The sequence below is a fragment of the Trachypithecus francoisi genome, unplaced genomic scaffold, assembly GCF_009764315.1.
Source record: "Trachypithecus francoisi isolate TF-2019V2 unplaced genomic scaffold, Tfra_2.0 Lachesis_group20, whole genome shotgun sequence".
Lineage (NCBI taxonomy): Eukaryota > Metazoa > Chordata > Mammalia > Primates > Cercopithecidae > Trachypithecus > Trachypithecus francoisi.
In genome coordinates, this window is record NW_022681466.1 from 52,150,116 (window position 1) to 52,174,235 (window position 24,120).

At 40.0% G+C, this 24,120-nt stretch overlaps 1 protein-coding gene across 13 annotated transcripts in view; it reads left to right on the forward strand.

The window, feature by feature from the left end:
- NCOR1 (nuclear receptor corepressor 1) overlaps nucleotides 1-24,120 on the forward strand; it is a 191,012-nt gene that overhangs the window by 24,012 nt on the left and 142,880 nt on the right. For all 13 annotated transcript variants that reach the window (XM_033181763.1, XM_033181769.1, XM_033181758.1 and 10 more), the window contains exons 3-4: nucleotides 7,614-7,747; nucleotides 23,159-23,351. In XM_033181763.1, the coding sequence (XP_033037654.1) occupies nucleotides 7,614-7,747; nucleotides 23,159-23,351 (327 nt within the window). The remainder of the gene's footprint in view (nucleotides 1-7,613; nucleotides 7,748-23,158; nucleotides 23,352-24,120) is intronic.

Here is a 24,120-nt window from a genome sequence, read left to right on the forward strand (position 1 = left end):
ACCACCTTGCCTGGCTAATTTTTTGTATTTTTATTTGCAACAGGGTTTCGCCATGTTGGCCAGACTAGTCTCAAACTCCTGACCTTAGGTTATCTACCCGCCTCAGCCTCCCAAAGTGCTGGGATTACAGATGTGAGCCACCACGTGTGGCCCAGGATTGATACTTTTTCATCCTTAGATATTTGATAGAATTTATCAGTGAAACTATTGGGCCCAGAATTTTTTTTGTGGGAAGAATTGAAATATGAGCTCCCTTGCTTTGATAGTTATAATTCAGATACTCAGTTTTTTTCTTGAGTCAGTTTGGATGTATTTTGTTGTTTAAGGTATCAGATTTATTGACATAATTTTTCACAATATTTCCTCCTCATTTCAGTGCCTTTGATCAGATATGTTGCGATGTTGTTCCTCATGTGGATAATGTGGTTTTTAAAAATTTTTTTTAATCAGTCTGCCTAGAGGTTTATCAATTTAATAGATTCTTGAAGAACTACCTTTGGTTTCAGTCATTTTCACTATTTTCTCTATTTCACTGATTTCTGCTCTTTATTGTTTTTTTCCTTCTCTAATTGTCTGTGTATATATCATTTCTGACATCCTTCATTCTTTTTGTATATTCAGGTTTTCTTCTGATATTATTGTGTTTTTGCCTGAAGAACTTCATTTCTATTAGTTTAGGTCTTTTGGCAATTAATTCTCTCAGCTTTTATTTGCCTGAAGAAGTTTTTGTTTCTGAAGACTATTTTCACTAGATATAGAATTCTAAGTTGACAATTTCAGTATTTTAAGAGATACCATATCATTGTATTCTGGCATGTATGGTTTCTGACTAGAAGCCTGTGGTCATTCTTAATTTTTGTTCGTTAATGTATAAAACACATTTTCCCCCCTCTGGCTACTTGTTGTTTTTTTTTGAGACAGTCTTGCTCTGTCATTCAGGCTGGAGAGCAGTGGTACGATCTCGGCTCTGTGCAACCTCTACCTCCTGGGTTCAAACAATTCTTGTGCCTCAGCCTCCTGAGTAGCTGGGGCTGCAGGCACGCACTACCATGCCCAGCTAATCTTTTTTTTTTTGAGACGGAGTTTCACTCTTGTTGCCCAGGCTGGAGTGCAGTGATGCAATCTTGGCTCACCACAACCTCCGCCTCCTTCAAGCGATTCTCCTGCCTCAGCCTCCCGAGTAGCTGGGATTATAGGTATGTGCCACCATGCCCGGCTAATTTTGTAGATTTAGTAGCTACAGACAGGATTTCTTCATGTTGGTCAGGCTGGTCTTGAACTCCTGACCTCAGGTGATCCATCCGCCTCAGCCGCCCAAAGTGCTGGGATTACAGGCGTGAACCACTGTGCCCGGCCCTAGCTAATTTTTTGTAATTTTAGTAGGGACAAGTTTTCGCTATGTTAGCCAGGCTGGCTGGTCTCGAACACCTGGCCTCAAGTGATCTGCGTGCCTTGGCCTCCCAAAGTGTGGGGATTTCAGGTGTGAGCCACTGTGCCTGGTCTCCTCTTGTTACTTTTTAAGAGTTTTCTCTTTATCATTGGTGCCTTGCTATGTTGCCTAGGCTGGAGTGCAGTGGTTTTCATAGGTGCAGTCCCACTGCTGATCAGCACAGGAGTTGTGACCTGCTCCTTTTTGTTTTTTTTTTAACCTGGGCGGGTTCATCCCTCCTTAGGCAACCTGGTAGTCCCCCTGCTTCTGGGAGGTCATCATATAAATGCTGAACTTAGTGTAGACATCTGATTGGCATAGCCCAGAGCTGTAGCCCAGAACTATTGGGCTGAAGGGATCCTCTTGCCTCAGCCTGCCAAGTAGATGGGAATATAGGTGTGAGTCACGACACCTGGCTGTTGTGCTTTTTGAATGAATACATTATTGACCCTGACATTCACCAAGCTTCCTGATTCTGTGGATTTACAATTTTCATAAAATTTGAGCAGTTTGGGGCCATTGTTTTTTCAAATATCTTTTCCTGTCTCCTTTCCCCCTAGTTTCTCTCTGGGACTCCAATTACTCTTGTTGCATGTTATTCCACAGTTCATTGGACCTCTGTTCACTTTTTTCCCTCTGTGTTTTTAAATCCATTAGCTTCATTTTGCTATGGTATCATAGTTAGTGATCTTTTCTTTTGTACTTTTCAGCCTGTTAATTTTATCCAGTGACACTTTTATTGCAGATGCATTTCATTTTTGATTAGAATATGAACATTGTGAGTTTCATAGTTTTTTAGTGCTGGCCTTTGTCATATTCCTGTAAAGAGAGATGAAGTCCTTCTGGTAGGAAATTAAGTTACTTTTGAGGCTTGTTTTTAAACTCTTAGGGCAGGTCTAGAGTAGTCTCTTTATTCTAGGTCTAATTTATTCCCCAATTTTAAGCTTGTCTCCTAGGGTTTCTGTTGAATGTCCCGTGTATTCAGTGGGGTTTCCTCACTCTTGCTGGAAGAGATTTGAATGAGTTCTTGCCCTGAGTGAGCTCAGGGAATTGTTTGCTTTATAGTTGCTTCTAATTGTTCTATCATCAGAAATTATTTTTATCCCAGCCTGTGATATTTCTCCTTATGCATTTACAGACTAGAATTCAGACAGAGGCTTGAGGGATCCTAAATTCAGAGTTCAGGAAATCTTTCTCTTTGAAACTCACTTCTGAAAGTTCTGTCCCTATGGCTTATCCAAACCTCGTACGGTTGCTGCTTCAAAGACTGTGATTGTGGGACACGAATTAGGTTCCCTTCCCATGGCTGCAGTTTGGAAATTGCCTTTAGGCAGAGGGCCTAGAGTATGGTAGGTAGGGCTCACCCATTTGCTTCATTTCTCTCAGTGATCAAGCCCTGTGCTGCCTATTATCCAGTTTCTGAAAATAGTTTCTACATTTCTTTGAATTTTTTAGCTGTTGACTGTGGGAAGGTAATTCTGAGCAGTGTTACCTGCTTATACCTGGAAGCTGCAGTGCACTGTTTTTACTTTTATTTCACTCCTTACTCTTAATTTTTCTTGCTGGGTACATCCTTTAGAAATTCTTTCAGAGAGTATTGGCTGGGCGCGGTGGCTCATACCTGTAATCCCAGCACCTTGGGAGGCTGAGGCGGGCAGATCACGAGTTCAGGAGATCAAGATCATCCTGGCTAACACGGTGAAACCCCGTCTCTACTAAAAATACAAAAAAACCCCCCAAAATTAGCTGGGCCTGGTGGCCGGCACCTGTAGTCCCACCTTCTCGGGAGGCTGAGGCAGGAGAATGGTGTGAACCCGGGAGGTGGAGTTTGCAGTGAGCCGAGATCACGCCGCTGCACTCCAGCCTGGACGACAAAGTGAGACTCCTTTTCAAAAAAAAAAAAAAAAAGTTCTTTCAGAGTGTCTCTGGTTGGTACATTATTACATTATTTGAGTTCTTGAATCCTCAAAAGTTAGTAGCCTTAAAACTTGAGTGATGGTTTATTTTTTATTTCATTTTATTTTTAGAGACAAGGTTTCACTCTATCACCCAGGCCGAAATGCAGTAACACAGTCATAGCTCACTGTAACTTTGAGCTCCTGGGCTCAAGTGATCCTCCCACCTCAGCCTTGTGAGTAGCTGGGACTACAGGTTTGTACCACCGTGCCCAGCTAATTTTTAAATTTTTTGTAGAGATGGGCTCTCACTGCACAGGCTTATCTCAAACCACTGGCCTCAAGCTGTCCTCCCGCCTTGACCTCCCAAAATACTGGGATTACAGGCATGAACCAGCATGCCTGGTCAATAATGACTTAGTTATTCAATTTGTAGCTTCAAAGTTATTTTCCTCTGAACTTGGAATATGCTATTATTTGCTGTTTGCTTCTATTCAGTGTTGGTAATGAGAAGCCTGCTTTTATTATGATCCTTCTAACTTGGTAGGAAACCTGTTTTTTATTTCTTGGAACTTATAACAAAGTTTCAGTTTATTCTTATTTTCTAATATTTTTATGTGTCCAGTATGGATTACTTTTAAAAATACATCCAATTTTTTCCTTAAGCCCTTTTAAATCTGAAGACCATGTTTTTTTTTCTAACTTCAGAGAAATGCTGTTCTATTATTTCTCAGGATCCTGTCTCTTACCTGTGGATATGGGAAGTTGGAACTTTTTGTGCTAGCTCCCATTTTTAACTTTTCTTCTGTGGTTTCTGTGTCTATGCTTTACTGGGTACTGAGCGAATTCCTCAGTTCTCTCTTAGCTTTTCACTTCTGTGTGTTCAACTATTGTTTACGTTCAGTGATTCAATTTTTAGTTTCTTTGATTTTTTTTTTTTTTTTTTTGGAGATGGAGTCTCGCTCTGTCGCCCAGGCTGGAGTGCAGTGGTGCCATCTCGCCTCACTGCAAGCTCCGCCTCCTGGGTTCAGGCCATTCTCCTGCCTCAGCCTCCCGAGTAGCTGGGACTACAGGTGCCGCCACCACGCCTGGCTTATTTTTTGTATTTTTAGTAGAGATGGGGTTTCACCATGTTAGCCAGGACGGTCTCGATCTCCTGACCTTATGATCTACCCGCCTTGGCCTCCCAAAGTGCTGGGATTATAGGTGTGAGCCACCGCGCCCAGCCTCTGATTATTTTATTAAATTTAAAAAAAATTTTTTGAGATTAGAATCTCACTCTGTTGCCCAGGCTTAAGTACAGTGGCACGATCTTGGCTCATTGCAACGTCCACCTCCTGGGCGCAAGCAATTCTCGTACCTCAGCCTCCTGAGTAGCTGGAACCACAGACATGTGCCACCACGCCCAGCCAATTTTTGTAATTTTAGTACACATGGAGTTTTGCCAAGTTGGCCAGGTTGGTGTCAAGCTCCTGGCCTCAAGTAACCCTCTCACCTTGGCCTCCCAACGTGCTAAGATTACAGGTGTGAGCTACCATGCCCGGCCTACCATTTGATTCTTTTTTTTTTAATTTTTTAAATTTTTTTTTATTTTTACAAACCCTTGTGATGAGGGCTGACTTTTTTTTTTTAATGAAAAAAGAAAAAAAAAACAGAGTCTCGCTCTGTTGCCGAGGCTGGAGTTCAGTGACGTGGTCTTGGCTCACTGCAACGTCTGCCTCCCAGGTTCAAGCGATTCTCCTGCCTCAGCCTCTGGAGTAGCTGGGATTACATGTGCCTGCCACCATGCCTGGCTAGTTTTTGTATTTTTAGTAGAGATGGGATTTCACCATGTTGGCCAGGCTGGTCTTGAACTCCTGACCTCAAGTGATCTGCCTACCTTGGCCTCCCAAAGTTCTGGGATTACAAGCGTGAGCCATGGTACCTGGCCTATTTGATTCTTTTTGAGAATATTATTATTATTTTCTAGGTCCTTTTTACTTTAACTGTTTTACCTGTTTCCTTGGATGTAAATTCCTTTTTGTTTTGGTGCCTTTGAAAAAACTTTTTTTTTTTTTTTTGTAAGACAGAGTCTTGCACTTTTGTCTGGGCTGGAGTGCAATGGTAAGGTCTCAGCTCACTGCAGCCTCCCTCCCAGGTTCACGTGATTCTCCTGCCTCAGTCTCCTGAGTAGCTGGGATTACAGGAGCACGCCACCACGCCCAGCTAATTTTTTGTATTTTTAGTAGAGACGGGTTTCATTATGTTGGCCAGGCTGTTCTCAAACTCCTGACCTTGTGATCTGCCCGCCTTGGCCTCCCAAAGTGCTGGGATTACGAGCGTGAGCCACCGTGCCAGGCTGAAAAAGTTTTTTAAATGGTTTTGTTTTTTATGTATTCAACTTTATATCTGAGATTTCTTAGACTATGAGTTATTTTTCACTCATAACTTATAGAGAAGGGCTCTCAATGGCTTTATCTACCCCTTGTTTTATCCTGGACAGCACAGTTTTATCTGTTTATGATTTTTAAAACATTTTTGTTGGCACAGAATTCATATAACAGAAAATTAACCATTTTAAAGTATATAATATAGCAGCTTTTAATATATTCATTATATTGTGCAACTATCACCATTACCCGATTTCAGGATATCCCCACCACCTGCAACGAAACCCCATACCTAATAGCAGTTTCAGTTCTCTTCCTCTCCCCATCTTTTGGCAACCACCAATTCATTTTCTGTTTCTATGGATTTGTTGCCTTTTCTTTTCTTTTTGTTTTCTTTTTAAATACAGTGTCTTGCTCTGTCACCCAGGCTGAAGTGCAGTGGCGCAGTCAGAGCTCACTGCAGCCTCTAACTCTTGGGCTCAAGTGATCCTCCCACCTTAGCCTACCAAGTAGCTGGGATGTGCCACAATGCCCGGCTAATTTTTAAATTTATTTTGTAGAGATGAAGTCTCACTATGTTGCCCAGACTAGTCTTGAATCTCTGGGGTCAAGCAGTCTGCCCACCTTGGCCTCCCAAAGTGTTGGGATTACAGACGTGAGCCATAGCACCCATGCTGGATTTGCTTATTATAGACATTTTATATAAATGGAATAATAATATGTGACCTTTTGTGCCTGGCCTTTTTTTTTTTTTTAAAACTTAGTATAATGTTTTCTATGTTCATCTATGTTCTAGCATCTCTCCTCTTTTAAGGCTGAATGATATTCAATTGTATGGTTATACTACATTTTGTTTATTTGTTCATTAGTTGATGGACATTTTGGTTGTTTTTGTTTTTATTTTTTGGCTATTGTGAATAATGCACCCATGAAAAATTGTTTACTAGATTTTGTGTGTGGTTTTATGTACTTGCAATTCTTTGGGGTATATACCTAAGACTGGAGTTCCTAGCTTATTTAGTAATTTAGTAATTCTGTGTTTTTCTGTTTGTGATTGAGTTAGCACAATAGATTTGTTTGGAAAATAAGTTTTTGCCAAAAAACAAAAACAGGCTGGGCGCGGTGGCTCAAGCCTGTAATCCCAGCACTTTGGGAGGCCGAGACGGGCGGATCACGAGGTCAGGAGATTGAGACCATCCTGGCTAACACGGTGAAACCCCGTCTCTACTAAAAAATACAAAAAACTAGCTGGGCGAGGTGGTGGGCGCCTGTAGTCCCAGCTACTTGGGAGGCTGAGGCAGGAGAATGGCGTAAACTCGGGAGGCGGAGCTTGCAGTGAGCTGAGATCCGGCCACTGCGCTCCAGCCCGGGCAACAGAGCGAGACTCTGTCTCAAAAAAAAAAAAACAAAAGCAAAAACAAAGGAAAGGTACAAAAGCTAACAGAAAAACACTCACCTAGTTTTGATGGGAAAAACTACTACTCTTAACTAGCAGGTTGATTCTCTGGACTTCAGTTTCTTCATTGTAGGTGTGGATGGATTTGATTAGACTTCCATGACCCTTCTTCCTGCTTACTCATTATGAATTTAGTATTGGAATGCTTTTTAGGGTTTCATATTGAACACATGAGTTTGAGATTTTACTGACGTGAGTAATACGGATTGGGAGTTATTGTAATTTGTTATTAGAGGAATGAGTCAATATAGATTAAACTTGAAATTTCATTTTGGATTATTTTAATGATATATAGTTAAAATGTTGATTATTTTAAGGAGAAGATTATATCAATGAAGGATCGAAATAGTCATTGCTCTTTCTTTCCATACTTAGTGGTCCATAACTACCTTTATACTTGCTTTGATTTCATGATGCTGTTCAGTTTTTGGTTAACAACTGATGTATGATTATTTTAATACTAGGAGTTCGCAGTCCCTGATTATCGTTCCTCTCATCTTGAAGTGAGTCAGGCATCACAGCTTTTGCAGCAACAGCAGCAGCAACAGCTTCGAAGGCGACCTTCCTTGCTTTCAGAATTTCACCCAGGTTCTGACAGGTAATGAGGTTTCTTTTATGTTTCTATTTAGGATTATAACTGTGAGGTATACAAGTTTGTCATTATTTTATATTTTTACTTTTTATTAACCAAGCCATGACTGGTCATTTATAGTTTGCATTTTGAATTCTTTCTTGTTGGTTGGTTGCAGTAGTTAACAAGCTCTTAAAACTTACTGTTTCCATAGTTTGGCATTAATATTATGTAGTAGAAAGGCAGTAAACCCCCTGGTCACCTGTGTGTCCTTGGTTATGTTCTATAGACTTGGGCTGCACATTAGAACCACCTGGGATGCCCAAGTCTCATCACAGAACACTTAAATCAATCTCTGGGGTTGGGCCCAGGCTTTATTTTATCGTGGAAGTTTTTCTGGTAATTCTGATTTGCAGCTAGGGTTTCCAATCACTGATTTGAACTCTTCAAGCTTTAGTTTTCACTCCTATAGAAATGGAGATAATAGTGGCATTGTCCTCAACTGATGGTAAATATTCTATCAGATAATGTAGGTGCTGTAAAATGCATGGTGGGTTCTCTTTTTCCTCAGTGTCCTTACCATCTCTGCTTTCTTTTACTTCATTCTCATTCTGAAAGTTGTGTGTGTTTGTTTTTTTTGAGACGGGATCTTTGTAGCTCTGTTGCCCAGGCTGGAGTGCAGTGGCATGATCATGGCTTATTGCGGTCTCAGCCTCCTGGGCTCAAGTGAGTCTCCCACCTTAGTTTCCCAGTCCTGGCAAATTTTGTAATTTTTGTAGAGATAGGATTTCGCCATGTTGAGGCGAAATTGAAGGAGTCTTCAACTCCTGAGCTCAAGTGATCCGCCCACCCCACCTCCCAAAATAGTTAATTCTTTTTTTTTTTTTTTTGAGAAGGAGTCTCACTCTGTTGCTCAGGCTGGAGTGCAGTGGCATGATCTCAGCTCACTGCAACGTCTGTCTCCAGGGTTCAAGTGATACTCATGCCTCAGCCTCCTAAATAGCTGGGATTACAGGTGTACACCACCACACCCAGCTGATTTTTGTATTTTTAGTAGAGACGGAGTTCTGCCATGTTGACCAGGCTGGTCTTGAATTCCTGGCCTCAAGTGATCTGCCTGCTTTGGCCTCCCAAAGTGTCGGGATCACAGGCATGAGCCACTGCACCTGGCCAGGATTTTTTTAAAAATTGCGTGTATTTAAGGCATACAGCATGTTGTTATGGGATACGTATAGATAATGAAAAGGTCACTATGGTGAAGCAAATTAACGTATCCATCATCTCACAAAGTAATTTATTTTTGCTTTTTGTTTTTTTTTTTTTTTACTCGTGGCTGGACCAACTAAAATCTACTCATTTATCATGAATCCCAGATACAGCACAATATTATTACCTGTAGTCCTCATGTTGTACACAAGAACTCTAGACTTGTTCATTCTATATATCTGCTACTTTACATGCTCTGACTTTCATCTCCCACATTTTCTTTCCACCCCCTGCCCCTGGTAACCACTGTTAACCGCTGTTTTGTTCTCTTTGTATAGTTCCTTTTTTTTTTTTTTTTAAAGATTCCACATATAAATGAAATCATACAGTATTTTACTTTCTGTGTCTGGTTTATTTCACATAGCATAATGTCCTCCAGGCTTATCCATGTTGTAGAAGGCAAGATCTCTTTTTTTTGGGGGGGTGAATAATATTCCATAGTATATATATATACCACAGTTTATGATTCATTCATTGACAGACACTTAGATTGTTTTTGTATCTTGGCTATTGTGAGTAATGCTGCAATAAACATGAGAGTGCAGTTATCTTTACAAGATGGTGATTTCATTTCCTTTGGATATATATCCAGAAGAAGAATTGCCAGGTCATATGGTAGTTCTATTTTTAATTTCTTTAGGAACTTCCATACTGTTTTTCATAATGGTTGTACTAATTTACATTACCACCAGCAGTGTACAAGAGTTCTCTTTTCTTCACACCCTCGTTAATATTTGTTATCTTTTGACTTTTTGGTAATAGCCATCCTAATGGGTGTGAGAGTATCTCATAGTGCTTTTAATATACAGTTCCCTGATGACTAATGATACTGAACATCTTTTCATATACCTGTTGGTGATTTTTATGTTTTCTTTTGAGAAATGTCTATTCAGGTCTTCTGCCCATTTTAAAATCAGGTTATTTGTTTCTCTGCTATTGAGTTTTATGAGTTCTTTATAAATTCTGGATATTAATTCCTTAGCAGATACATAGTTTACAAATACGTTTTCTGTGTCTACAGGCTGCTGACTCATTTCGTTTTTTTCAGAAGCTTTTTAGTTTAATGTAGTCCCATTTACATATTTGTGCTTTTGTGGCCTGACCTTTTGATATGCAAAAAATCATTGCCAAGGTCAGTGTCCTGGAGTTTTCTCCCTAAGTTCTCTTGTAGGACTTTTATAGTTTCTGATCTTATATTTAAGTCTTTTATCCATTTTGAGTTGATTTTTGTTTATGGTGTAAAACAAGGGTCTAATTTCGTTCTTTTGCATCTGGATATCTAGTTTTCCCAGCATTATTGAAGAGACTACCCTTTCCCCATTGTGTTGCTGTGGTGCCCTTGTCAAAAGTTAGGCGGCCATATGTTTAGATTTATTTCTGGGCTTTCTATTCTACTGATCAGTGTGTCTGTTTTTATGCCAATACCATATTGTTTTTATTACTGTAATTTGGTAATACAATTTTAAATCAGGAAGTGTGATTCCTCTTTGTTTTTCTTTTTCAGAATTGATTTTGCTATTGGGGGTTTTTCATACACTTCCATGTGAATTTTAGGGTTTTTTTTCTATTTCTGTGAAAAACGCCATTGGGATTTTCATAAGGATTGTGTTGAATCTGTATTGTTTATTTCTTTGGGTTGTGTGTACATTTTTGCAACATTCTTCTGATCCATGAGCACATGATATCTCTTCATTTATTTGTGGCTTCAGTTTCTTTAATCAGTGTTTTATAGTTTTCAGTATACAGATTTTTCACCTCCTTGGTTAAATTTATTCAAATGTTTTTTAAAACTCTGTCATAAATTGTTTCCTTGATTTCTTTTTCGGTTAGGTTGTTATTTGTGTATAACACTGCTGTTGATTTTGTATCCTGCAACTTTACTGGATTCATTTATTCTAACAGTTTTTTTTAAATGTGTGGAATCTTGGGGAACTTTTATACGTAGGATTGTATCATCTGCAAATAGAGATATTTTTACTTTTTCCTTTCTGACTGGATGGATGCCTTTTATTTCTTTTATTTCTTTTCTTTTTTATTTTTGTTTGATTGCTCTTGCTAGTACTTCTGGTACTATGTTGAATAGAAGCGTTTGCCATTGCTTCTAATCAACATAGTATTAGATGGGAAAAGGATCCCATCCTTACCTTTCGTGGTATCTTAGTGGAAAATCTTTCAGTTTTTCCCTTTTGATTATGTTGTTAGTTGTGGAATTTTCCCAAATGGCCTTTATTTATGTTAAGGAACTTTCGTTCTGTTGAGTTTTTTAAGTCAAGAAAAGATTTTGGACTTTGTTGAATGCTTTTTCTGCAGCAGTTAAGATGATGTGTTTTGTTTTTGTTTTTACTTCTCTTCTTTTTACCAATAGGAAATTTTATAATTTTTTTTTTCTGGAATTTTTATTTCTTTTCTTCAGTAAAATTTTTTTGCTAACGTATTTATTCTTAATAGCATTTTACTTACTGTTCACTCTCATATATTTCTTTTCTTTTTTTTTTTGTTTTTTGAGACGGAGTCTCGTTCTGTCGCCCGGGCTGGAGTGCAGTGGCCAGATCTCAGCTCACTGCAAGCTCCGCCTCCTGGGTTCCCGCCATTCTCCTGCCTCAGCCTCCCGAGTAGCTGGGACTACAGGCGCCCGCCACCTCGCCCGGCTAGTTTTTTTTGTATTTTTAGTAGAGATGGGGTTTCACCGTGTTAGCCAGGATGGTCTCGATCTCCTGACCTCGTGATCCGCCCGTCTCGGCCTCCCAAAGTGCTGGGATTACAGGCTTGAGCCACCGCGCCCGGCCTCACCCTCATATATTTCTGCTACAAATACATATAGAAATTTTGGACCAGGCACTATGGCTCACGCCTGTAATCCCAGCACTTTGGGAGACCAAGGCGGGCGGACCACGAGGTCGGGAGATTGACACCATCCTGGCTAACATGGTGAAACACCATCTCTACTAAAAATACAAAAAATTAGCCGGGCGTGGTGGCGGGCGCCTGTAGTCTCAGCCACTCTGGAGGCAGAGGCAGGAGAATGGCGTGAACCTGGGAGGTGGAGCTTGCAGTGAGCCAAGATCGTGCCACTGGACTCCAGCCTGGGCGACAGAGTGAGACTCCGTCTCAAAAATGAATAAATAAATAAATAAATAAAACAAATTTGTTTAAATTTTCTGTGATTTTAGGCCCTGAGTGTTTAAAAGTTTTACTCTGGATTAAGTTATGACAATTAGTAGTAGTAAATCATTGAACAAAAAAGCATAAATATATGTATACATTTTATTACATTATTATTAAAAGCAAAAAGTAAAATCTTATTAAAAACATATCTTTTAATGAGAGAGGACTGGGTTCCCTTCCCCCAATTATTGTAATTTTTGAGTACTAATTACTGGAAACAGGTAGGCTTCTATGTGAATACTATTCCAATTTTTATTTTTTTAAACAATGATAATGTTCATATAAGTAGGTAGAAATGGAATAAATTTTGTAGCTGCAATTTTGCTTAATTCTCTGAGTGCCTTCCAATTTCTAGACCAACAATCACAATGATCTGATGTCTAAAATTATTTTTTTGATCTTTCAGCAAAAATACAGTTTCTCCTTTGATACGAAAGCAAAGAATTAGAAACCACTTGGTTTGGAAAAAAGTTTGTTACCCATACTTTTGCCATTCTCTTTTTTCAGTATTGACATCATTATTTCAAATTGCTCTTTTGCAGTACTGGAAGTTTAGTTTTATTGGTTTGCTGTTTTTCACTTTTTTTATTATCTAGGATAGAAGTTGCCAAACTAAGGCTAGTTAGTGCTGACCATATCCTGCCTGTCCTGTTTTTGTAGAGCCCTCAAGTTAAGAATGATTTTTTACATTTATGTGTTAAAATAAATTTTATTTTGTATATTTGAGGTTTACATGATGTTATGGAATACACATAGTTTAGCCAATGAATATGTCTGTCATCTCACATATTTTGTTTTGGTGATGAACAGCTAAAATCTATCCATTTAGCAAAAATCCCTGATATAATTGTGTTAACTTTAGTCCTCATATTATACATTAGATCTCTAGACTTGTTCATCCTACACATCTGCTATTTTGTATCCTTTGACCTTCATCTCCTTATTTCCCTATCCCCAACTGGTAAACCACTGTTTCATTCTCTATCCCTGTGTAATTGAGTGCTTTTTTTTTTTTTTTTAATATTTCATATATAGGGGAGATCATGCGATATTTTTCTTTTTGTGTCTGGCTTATTTCAGCATGGTTTCAGCATGGTCCATCCACGTTATGGCATATGAAAGGATTTTTTTCTTTTTTAAAGCTGAATAGTATTTCATTTTATATACATGTATATACACACACACACACATACACACATATATATGTATACACACATCACATTTTCTTTTTTTTTTTTTAGTCAGAGTCTCACTCTGTCACCCAAGCTGAAGTGCAGTGGCACAACCTTGGTTCACTGCAACCTCCACCTCCTGGGTTCAGGCTATTCTCCTGCCTCAACCTCTGGACTAGCTGGGACTACAGGCATGTGTTACCATGCCCAGCTAATTTTTGTATTTTTAGTAGAGATGGGGTTTCGCCATGTTGGCCAGGCTGGTATCGAACTGCGGACCTCAAGTGATCCACCCACCTCAGCCTCCTAAAGTGCTGAGATTACAGGTGTGAGCCACTGTGCCTGGCCTGCACATTTTCTTTATCCATTCATCTGTCAGTGGGCATCTAGGTTGTTTCTATATATTAACTATTGTGAATGATGCTGCCGTGGACATGGGAGTGTAGATATCTGGTTGTTTTTTTTCTTTTGAGATAGGGTCTTGCTTTACCACTCAGGCTGGAGTACAGTGGCATGATCATGACTCGCTGCAGCCTGGACCTCCCAGGCTCAAATGATCCTCCCACCACAGCCTCCCAGGTAGTGGGCACCACAGGTGCATGCCACAGTGGCATGTTAATTTTGTATTTTTTGTAGAGACAGGGTCTCACTATATCCAGGCTGGTCTTGAACTCCTGGCCTCAAGCGATCCTTCTGCCTCAGCCTCCCAAAGTGCTAGGATTACAAGCATGAACCTCTGAGCCCAGCCCAGATATCTTTACGAGGTGGGGATTTCATTCCTTTTGAGTATACAACCAGAAGAGGGACTGCTGGGTCTATAGTCGTTCTATTTTTAATTTCTTTGGAACCTTTCATACTGTTTTCCGTAATGGCTATAACAATCTACATTCCCACTAACAATATACTAGGGTACCCTTTTCTCCATACCTTTACCAGCATTTGTTATCTTTTGTCTTTATAGGATAGCCATCCTTACAGGTGTGAGGTGAGAGCTCATTGTAGTTTTAATTTGCATTTCCATTGTGATTAGTGATATAGAGCACCGTTTTATATATCTCTTGGCCATTTTTATGTTTTCTTTGGAGAAGTGTCTGTTTAGGTGCTTTTCCTGTTTTCACTTCTCTTAATATATCACATTGATTGATTTGTGTATGTTAAACTAGTCTTGCATGCCGGGGTAAATCCCACTTGCTAGTGGTTTGTAATCTTCGTGATGTGTTGTTGAATTCAGTTTGTTAATATTTTATTAAGGATTTTTGCATCGGTGTTCATTAGAGAGATTGGCCTCTAGTTTTGTTTTCTTGTAATGTCCTTGACTTAGATATCAACTTAAATGCCACTGACTTAGATATGCTGGCCTCATATAATGTGTTGGGAAATATTCCCTCTAGCTCTATTTTTTGGAAGAGTTTAGGAGGAGTTGGTAGATATTTTTCTTTGACTATTCAGTACAGTTCTGCCATGAAGCCTTCAGATCCTGGAGTTTTCTTTGTTGAGAAGTTTTTGATTACTTCTTCAGCCTCTTCATTCGTTATTGGTCTGTTCAGGCTTTCTACTTCTGCCTAACTCAATCTTGGTAGGTTGTATTTTTCTAGGAATTTATCCATATCCTCTAGGTTATCCAATTTACTGACATATAATGGTTCATATAGTTCCTTATGATCCTTTTCATTTCTGAGGCATCTGTTGTAATTTCTTCGTTTTCATTTTTTATTTTATTTATATGAATTCTAAGGTATTTTGAAATATAATTACCTTTATAAATTTCCTTTCTGATTTCAGCAATTTTATAAGGTACCTGATTTCCCATTTCAAAAATATGCTCACTGTTTAGGTTCTAAGATGATCAAAGATTTGAAATTTAACATTATTTTATTTGAGACGGAGTCTCACTCTGTCGCACAGGCTAGGGTACAGTGGCGTAATCTTGGCTCATTGCAATTCAGCCTCTCATGTTTAGGCGATTCTTTTGCCTCAGGCTCCAATTAGCTGGAACTACAGTCACGACAAAAAAAAAAAAAAAATACTTTTTTTGTATTTTTAGTAGAAACACAGTCTCACCGTGTTGGCCAACCTGGTCTCAAACTCCTGACCTCAGGTGATCCACCCGCATCAGCCTCCCAAAGTGCTACGATTATAGGTGTGAGCCACCACTCCCAGCCTAAAATTATTATATAATACATTTCTTGGTTAAGTTTGGAGAGAGAATTCAGATTACTTGTCCCCTGATATCTGAAAAATATACAAAAATATTTATTTTTCAAAAAGGTAAAAATTTACCCTTTTATGAACAAGGAAAGGCATATAGCTATTGTCAAAAAATTGGAAAAGTGGGATTCACAGAAAGAATTACAAGTATCTTGAATGACTTCACCTCCTATTTTCTATTCTTTTTTTTTTTTTTTTTTGAGACGGAGTCTCGCTCTGTCGCCCAGGCTGGAGTGCGGTGGCGCGATCTTGGCTCACTGCAAGCTCCACCTCCCGGGTTCACGCCATTCTCCTGTCTCAGCTTCCCGAGTAGCTGGGTCTACAGACGCCCGCCACCACACCCGGCTAATTTTTTTTTGTATTTTTAGTAGAGATGGGGTTTCACCGTGTTAGCCAGGATGGTCTCGATCTCCTGACCTCGTGATCCGCCCGTCTCGGCCTCCCAAAGTGCTGGGATTACAGGCGTGAGCCACTGCACCCAGCCTATTTTATTTTTTTGAGACAGAGTTTCGCTCTTTTTGCCCAAGCTGGAGTGCAGTGGTGCAATCTCTGCCTCCCAGGTTCAAGGGATTCTCATGCCTCAGCTTTAAGAGTCGCTGAGATTACAGGTGACTGCCTCCATGACCGGCTAATTTTATATTTTTAGTAGAGATGGGATTTCACCATGTTGGCCAGGCTAGTTTCGAGCTCCTGACCTCAGCTCATCCGCCCGCCTCAGCCTCCCAAAGTGCTGGGATTACAGGCGTGAGCCACTGTGCCTGGCGAAAATGAGTTTTTAGAAAAGAAAATTTTAAAAAAGCAGTATTGAAGAAAATAAGTTAGTGAAATCCTAGGATTTCTCATGAATATTCCTTGATTGGAGAAAATTTAAATTGGTGGTGGTGGATGGTTTGCTTGAGAATTCCCATTATGCCATCCTGGTTTCTCAACAGCTGCAGAAAGGACAGTTGGGATGTGCCATTCTGTAAAGTGATGAGCCAGAATGCTCTGGAGTGGTCTACATGTCTGGCTGGTAGAGGGGGCCAGAGTCCTTAGCAAAGGCAGTTACAGCCCTAACCAAGATTTTTCCTCCTTTGCCCCACTTCCTTGCTCCCTCGGGTCGTAGAACAGTGTATAGGAAGCCATACCCAGTCTTCCATTTGCAGAGAAGATGAACACAATCCAGAAAGAGTGGGAACAATCAAGGAGAACCTACCCAGACTATCCCATGCCGAGAGAAAGGCTGCCACAATGTACCTGAGCAGGAGGGTGGGGAATGGCACAAACAAGGCGAATATATTCCTAGAGAAGAAAATTAAAGCAACACAGTATGCCAAAAATAAAATCACCACGTGTAAGAAACATAAAGAGCATGCCTCGTAAGTGCTATGCACTATAAAATAACTTAAATAATGAAGTATTCAAAAACAAAATGATAAGACAGACAAATGGGCTAAGTGTAGTTCAGACGTTTGCCCTCAAGATATAAAATGAGAAAGAAAAGGAATAAAGTAGATGTGGCTTAAGGTAAACCTTGTCTTAGAACAAAGTCTTGATATAATTAGAGTGAGTGCAGAAGAAAAGGACGAAGATGAAGACAATTAGATCTTGTAGGGAGGACAAATAAAGATCATCCAGTATAAGAACATGTTTTTGAGGTGGAAAACCTGATAAAGGAACAGTAACAATATTCATAATACAGAAATTCCCCATAAAGTTAAGGAAGAATCGATAGAATCTATAGATTGATAAAACACCTTGTTCCAGGAGAAATTTATACAGAGAGAATGATCCATACCAAGACAGATCATGGTTAAGGAATTAAATTGCAAGGATAACTAAAAGAATTAGGAAGTCAGGAAACAAAATAAATGCTCCACAAGGTGGAAGAGTCAGGCTGCAAACGTCTATATAGCAGAATTGAGTGACTGAAGATAGTGGAGCAATAGCTACAAAGTTCTGAGTAAAAGAAATTGATATTCAAGAATATTATACCAGACAGTTTAACAATAAAAGCAACAGGCAGATGTTCTTAGACATGAAAGCACTGAGCAATTATAGCATCTAAAACTGAAAGAGGCTGGGTGTGGTGGCTCACACCTGCTATCCCAGCACTTTGGGAGGCCAAGGCAGACGTATCACCTGAGGTCAGGAGTTCAAGACCAGCCTCACCAACATGGCGAAACCGTGTCTCTACTGAAAATATAAAAAATTGCCGGGAGTGGTGGCGCACGCCTATAATCTCAGCTACTCTGGAGTCTGAGGTAGGAGAATTGCTTGAACCCAGGAGGTGGAGGTTGCAGTGAGCCAAGATTGCACCACTGTACTGTTGCCTTGGAGACAGAGCGACACTTTGTCTCAAACAAAACAAAACAAAACAAACAAACAAACTTGAAAGAATTTTTTTTTTTCTTTTTGTTTTTTATTTTTTTTGAGACGGAGTTTTGCTCTTGTTGCTCAGGCTGAAGTGCAATGACGCGATCTTGGCTTACTGAAACGTCTGCTTCCCAGGTTCAAGTGATTCTCCTGCCTCAGCCTCCCAAGTAGCTGGGATTATGGGCATGCGCCCTCACACCTGGCTAAATTTTTTGTATTTTTAGTAGAGATGGGGTTTCTCCATGTTGGCCAGGCTGGTCTCGAACTCCTGACCTCAGGTGATCCACCTGCCTCCGCCTCCCAAAGTGCTGGAATTATAGACATGAGCCACTGCACCTGGCCTGAGAATTTCTTGATGACCGATTCCAGCCAAATAAAGAATGAATGCCATGGTAAGAGAATTGGTAGTTAGCCATAAACCCATCTTTTTTGTTTGTTTGTTTTTAAAGAGACAAAGTCTCCAAATTCCTGGGCTCAAGTGATCCTCCTACCTCAGTCTTCTGAGTAGCTCGGATTACAGGTGCATGGCATTGTGCCTGACTAATTTTTTTTTTTTGTGGAGACAGAGTTGCTGTGTTGCGCAGACTGGTCTCAAAATTTCCAGCCTCGGCTGGGCGCGGTGGCTCAAGCCTGTAATCCCAGCACTTTGGGAGGCCGAGACGGGGGGATCACGAGGTCAGGAGATCGAGACCATCCTGGCTAACACCGTGAAACCCCGTCTCTACTAAAAAATACAAAAAACTAGCCAGGCGAGGTGGCGGGCGCCTGTAGTCCCAGCTACTCGGGAGGCTGAGGCAGGAGAATGGCGTAAACCCTGGAGGCAGAGCTTGCAGTGAGCTGAGATCCGGCCACTGCACTCCAGCCTGGGTGATAGAGCGAGACTCCGTCTCAAAAAAAACCAAAAAAAAACAAAAAAAACCAAAAAAAAACGTTCAGCCTCAAGCGATCCTCCTGACTTGGCCCCCTAAAGTGATGGGAAACATGTGTGAGCCACTATATCCGGCAACCAGGGCACAGGAAAATTAAGAAAAACATTGACTATGGAATATTCTCTTTTTATCAAGAAATCAGACTGCTTTAAAATTCTTTAAAATTCAAACGATAAAGTGTAGTTATTTAAATGTGTTCTGTAATTTTAATTTGTTTTAAAGGTGTTTAAGGATGGTGTTAATAGATGACAAAAGTCAGTAAAATGGGGAACTTTACAAAGTTTGCAAGCCTACAGAGTTTTTTTTTTTTTTTTTTTAAGTGAGTCTCACTCCGTCGCCCAGACTGTTATGTTGTGCAGTGGCGTGATCTTAACTCACTTCAACCTCTGCCTCCCGGGTTCAAGCGATTCTCCTGCCTCAGGTTCCCGAGTAGCTGGGACTACATGCGCGTACCACCACGCCCGGCTAATTTTTGTATTTTTTGTAGAGACAGGCTTTCACCTTGTTGGCCAGGCTGGTCTCGAACTCCTGACCTCAAACGATCCACCTACCTTGGCCTCCCAAAGTCTTGGGATTACAGGCATGAGCCACGGCATCCGACCCTACAAAGATTTCTTTATATGAAAATTTGGTATTAAGTTTTGTTTTGTTTTGGTATACCACATTTTATTTATCTATTTTCATCAGCTAATAGGTGTTTGGATCATTTTTACTTTTTGACAATTATGAATAATTCTGTGAACATTCATGTACAAGTTTTTGTTTGGACATATATTTTCCTTTCTGTTGGTTAGATACCTAGTAGTGGAATTGCTGGGCCATATGGTAACTCTATGTTTTTTTTTTTTTTTTTGGAGACGGAGTCTCGCTCTGTCGCCCGGGCTGGAGTGCAGTGGCCAGATCTCAGCTCACTGCAAGCTCCGCCTCCCGGGTTTTACGCCATTCTCCTGCCTCAGCCTCCCGAGTAGCTGGGACTACAGGCGCCCGCCACCTTGCCCGGCTAGTTTTTTGTATTTTTTTAGTAGAGACGGGGTTTCACCGTTTTAGCCAGGATGGTCTCGATCTCCTGACCTCGTGATCCGCCCTTCTCGGCCTCCCAAAGTGCTGGGATTACAGGCTTGAGCCACCGCCCCCGGCCGGTAACTCTATGTTTATTTAACTATTTGAGAAACTACCAGATCATTTTTGAAGTGTACCATTCTACTGGTGTTAATTTTAAAAGGCAAATACATTAATTTAAATTGGAGATTTCATGCTTAGTTCTGCCAGAACTCTTAATATTAAATTGTACTTAGCAAAGATTTTCGTAGTTTATTTAAATTTCTGAGATTTTATACGTTAAATTATATATTTATTTATGGCTGAGTAGGTTTGTTCTTCTAAAAAGGATTGACGGGCTGAAATGGGAAGTAGTCTGATTTCTAGAGAGAAAAAGAGCATTCAATACTCATTGTTTTCTTAATTGTCCTGTTCCTTGGTTTCCTCAGTTTCTTCTCCAGTACTGGGTATGGTATGTCTCACCTTCTAGCTTTGATAAATCTCAGAGGCAGAGTTGCTGGAAATGAAATGTCATACTTGAAAATTATGCTTTTGTAGGTTATGTTCTAACTGAGGGGGCACCTGAGGGTGGAAGTCCAGGTGAGGCATTACTTGTGTAGATTACCTCTGGCCTTCGTGGAGGATGAATCTTTTGATTATAATAGCTTTATAGTAAGCTTTAAAAGGTGAAGTGTGAGTTTTCCAACTTTGTTGTTTTCCAAGATTGTTTGGCTGTTTGTAATCCCTTGAGATTCCATATGAATTTTGTGATGAGTTTTTCTATTTCTGCAAAACAAGCCAATGGCATTTGATAGAGATTGCATTGAATCCACAGGTTGCTTTGTGTAGTATTGTCATTTTAATGACATTGTCTTCCAACATATGAATTTGAGATTTCTTACTCTAATGACATTGTCTTCCAACATATGAATTTGAGATTTCTTACTATGTATTAAGTCTTTTATTTCTTTGAGCAATGTTTTGTGGTTTTCAGCGTTTAAAGTTGTAAGCCTCCTTGGTCAAATTTATTCCTAGCTATGTTCTTTTGGGTGCTCTTGTAAATGTATTGTTTTTGGTTTTTTGAGACAGAGTTCCGCTCTTATTGCCAGGCTGGAGTGCAATGGCACGATCTTGGCTCACTGCAACCTTTGCCTCCTGGGTTGAAGTGATTCTCCCACCTCAGCCTCCTGAATAGCTGGGATTGCAGGCATGCGCCACCATGTCCGGCTAATTCTGTATTTTTTAGTAGTGATGGGTTTCTCTATGGTGGTCAGGCTGGTCTGGAGCTCTCCGTATCAGATAATCCGCCCGCCCTGGCCTCCCAAAGTGCTGGGATGACAGGCATGAGCCACCGCAGCTGGCATAAATGCATTGTTTTTTAAGTTTCATGTTTGGATTGTTTAATGCTAGTGTATAGAATACAACTGAATTTTGTGTGTTGATTTTGTGTCCTGCAACTTCGATGTATTTATTTGTTAGCTCTAATAGTTTTTTTTGCCGGTTCTTTAGGGTGCTACATATGGAATCATGTTGTCTTGAATAAAAATGCTTATTTCTTTTTAATTTGGATACCTTTTATTTCTTTTTCTTTCCTAGTGCTCTGACAGTAATTTCCAATATCATATTGAATATAAATGGTGAAGGCAGTCATCTTTGTCTTGTTCCTGAAGTTTCTCACCCCATCATTTTTTGTGATGTCACTCTGAATTTTAAGATAATGGGATTCTATGTGTTGAATGAGATTTAAAATTTTGAAGTATAATAATTTTTACAGAATTTAGCATTCAGGCCAGGTGCGGTGGCTCATGCCTGTAATCTCAGCACTTTGGGAGGCTGAGGCAGGTGGATTGCTTGAGCTCAGGAGTTTGAGACCAGCCTGGGCAAGGTAGCAAGACCTCATCTCTATAAAAATTAGCCTGGCATGTTAGCTCTCGCCTGTAATCACAGCTACTGGGGAGGCTGAGGCAGGATAATCACTTGAATCCAGGAGGTGGAGGTTGCAGTGAGCCGAGATGGGGCACTGCAGCCTGGGCCTCAAAAAGCAAATAAACAAACAAAGAATTTAGCATTCATTTCATTGTCTGTCCTCAATATGAAACCTAGCGATTCTGTTTTCGATGAAATACTGCTTTGCAAAGCATTAGTTTACAGGTTGGCTATGAGATACAATATCACCTCTGTAAACATCTGGTAGCAAATGAAAAGTCAAATTAATGAGCACTCACGAACAGGACTCAACAATACATCCTGTAAAGAAATGAAAGATTCTGATCTTCAAGTCATGTATTTAGGGAAACTAGACAGAATACATGTTTTGGGGGCCAGGATGATGTTTTAGAAGCAATGTTGGATTTCTCCTCAAGATACTTGTCTTTAAGACTGAATAGGCCGGGCGCAGTAGCTCAAGCCTGTAATCCCAGCACTTTGGGAGGCCAAGACGGTGGGATCACGAGGTCAGGAGATCGAGACCATCCTGGTTAACACGGTGAAACCCCGTCTCTACTAAAAAATACAAAAAAAACTAGTCGGGCGTGGTGGCGGGCGCCTGTAGTCCCAGCTACTTGGGAGGCTGAGGCAGGAGAATGGCGTGAACCCGGGAGGCGGAGCTTGCAGTGAGCTGAGATCCGGCCACTGCACTCCAGCCTGGGCGACAGAGCGAGACTCCGTCTCAAAAAAGAAAAGAAAAGAAAAGACTGAATCGTACTTCATAACTGAAGTCATTTCTCTTTCTATGTAGCAATAGCTGGGAGAGTTTTATTTCTTGCTTGTTTTTATTATTGGTTGAAAAATGGTGGCTCTTCTGGTTTATATTATCCCAAATTTAATTATTATGGCATTTTAACATTTAAAAATATTAGTTTATAGATATTCTTCAGCAACTAAATTTTCTGCAAATGTTTTGTTTTGTCTTTCACTTCCAGATTAGTTTTTAACCCTCTCCTCAAACATTTTTTTTAAAGATGGAGTCTCGTACTGTAGTACAGTGGTGCCATCTCAGCTCACTGCAACCTCCACCTCCCAGGTTCAAACAATTCTCCTGCCTCAGCCTCCCGAGTAGCTGGGATTACAGGGGCCCGCTATCACGCCCAGCTAATTCAAACCTTTTTTAGAAATTAGAATTGAAGTTGAATGGTACTGTAGTGAGGTATATATTCTTTGGGGGTGGGAACAGAAGGGGTACGGGTTCACTTTGAATGTAAGCATGACTTTTTCATTTATTATTTCAGAGTCTAACCAGGGATGTTAGCAGGGAGTTGTACATCACTTACAAATTTTCAAGTGTTTATTTTCTTTGTATGTATTAGGCCTCAAGAAAGGAGAACTGGTTATGAACCGTTTCATCCAGGCCCATCCCCAGTGGATCATGATTCACTGGAATCGAAGCGACCACGGCTGGAACAGGTTTCTGATTCTCATTTTCAGCGTGTCAGTGCTGCGGTTTTACCTTTAGTGCACCCACTACCAGAAGGGCTGAGGTCTTCTGCAGATGCTAAGAAGGTAAATATTTGTTCTCTTACCCTGTGGAGTTGTAGGTTTGTAATGTTTATTTAGTTATATTCATGCATAGCATCTCAAAGAAAGTCCAGTGACGCCAGTCTTTAAAGGTTAGTGGTATGGGAAAGTAAAAATTTTGTTAAATAAAGCTAGAAACCACAGATAAGTGCTCCAGACTGCTAAAGTGAGCACTTTTGCCTTTTTGGTAAGTGAAAACAATCCAAGAAGACTGCTCCCGTAAAGAAGAATTTCTATTAAATAATGCTCAAGCATTTTTGTACTGGCTTGCTGGCTATAAAATGTGGTCAGAGGTACTCAAGACTACTAGTTTTGTTAAATCTTAATTAAATGTTAAATAAGTCCCTTAAATTTAGTAGCAGTTTATTACCTGCTATATGGGAGAAAACACCTCTAGGTAAGGTTTAATTGTGCTTATAAGTTTTATTAAAAAAAAATTGTTCCTAATTTATGTAAGTAAGACATACTTACAGAAAACTTGGAAATAAAGAGGAAAAAAGTTACCTGCAATCCTATAACTTGGACATAACGACCCTCCCCCAGTTTTATTGTGGAATAAAACTTGTATATATTTATGGTGATATTTATACAGTGTGATATTTTGATATATGTATACATTGGGATACACATCAAGCTAATTAACATATCACCTCACGTAGTTTTTTTTTTTTGGTGGTAAGAACATTTAAAATCTACTCTTAGCAATTTTTAAGTATATAATACATATTATTAGCTATAGTTGCCATGCTGCACA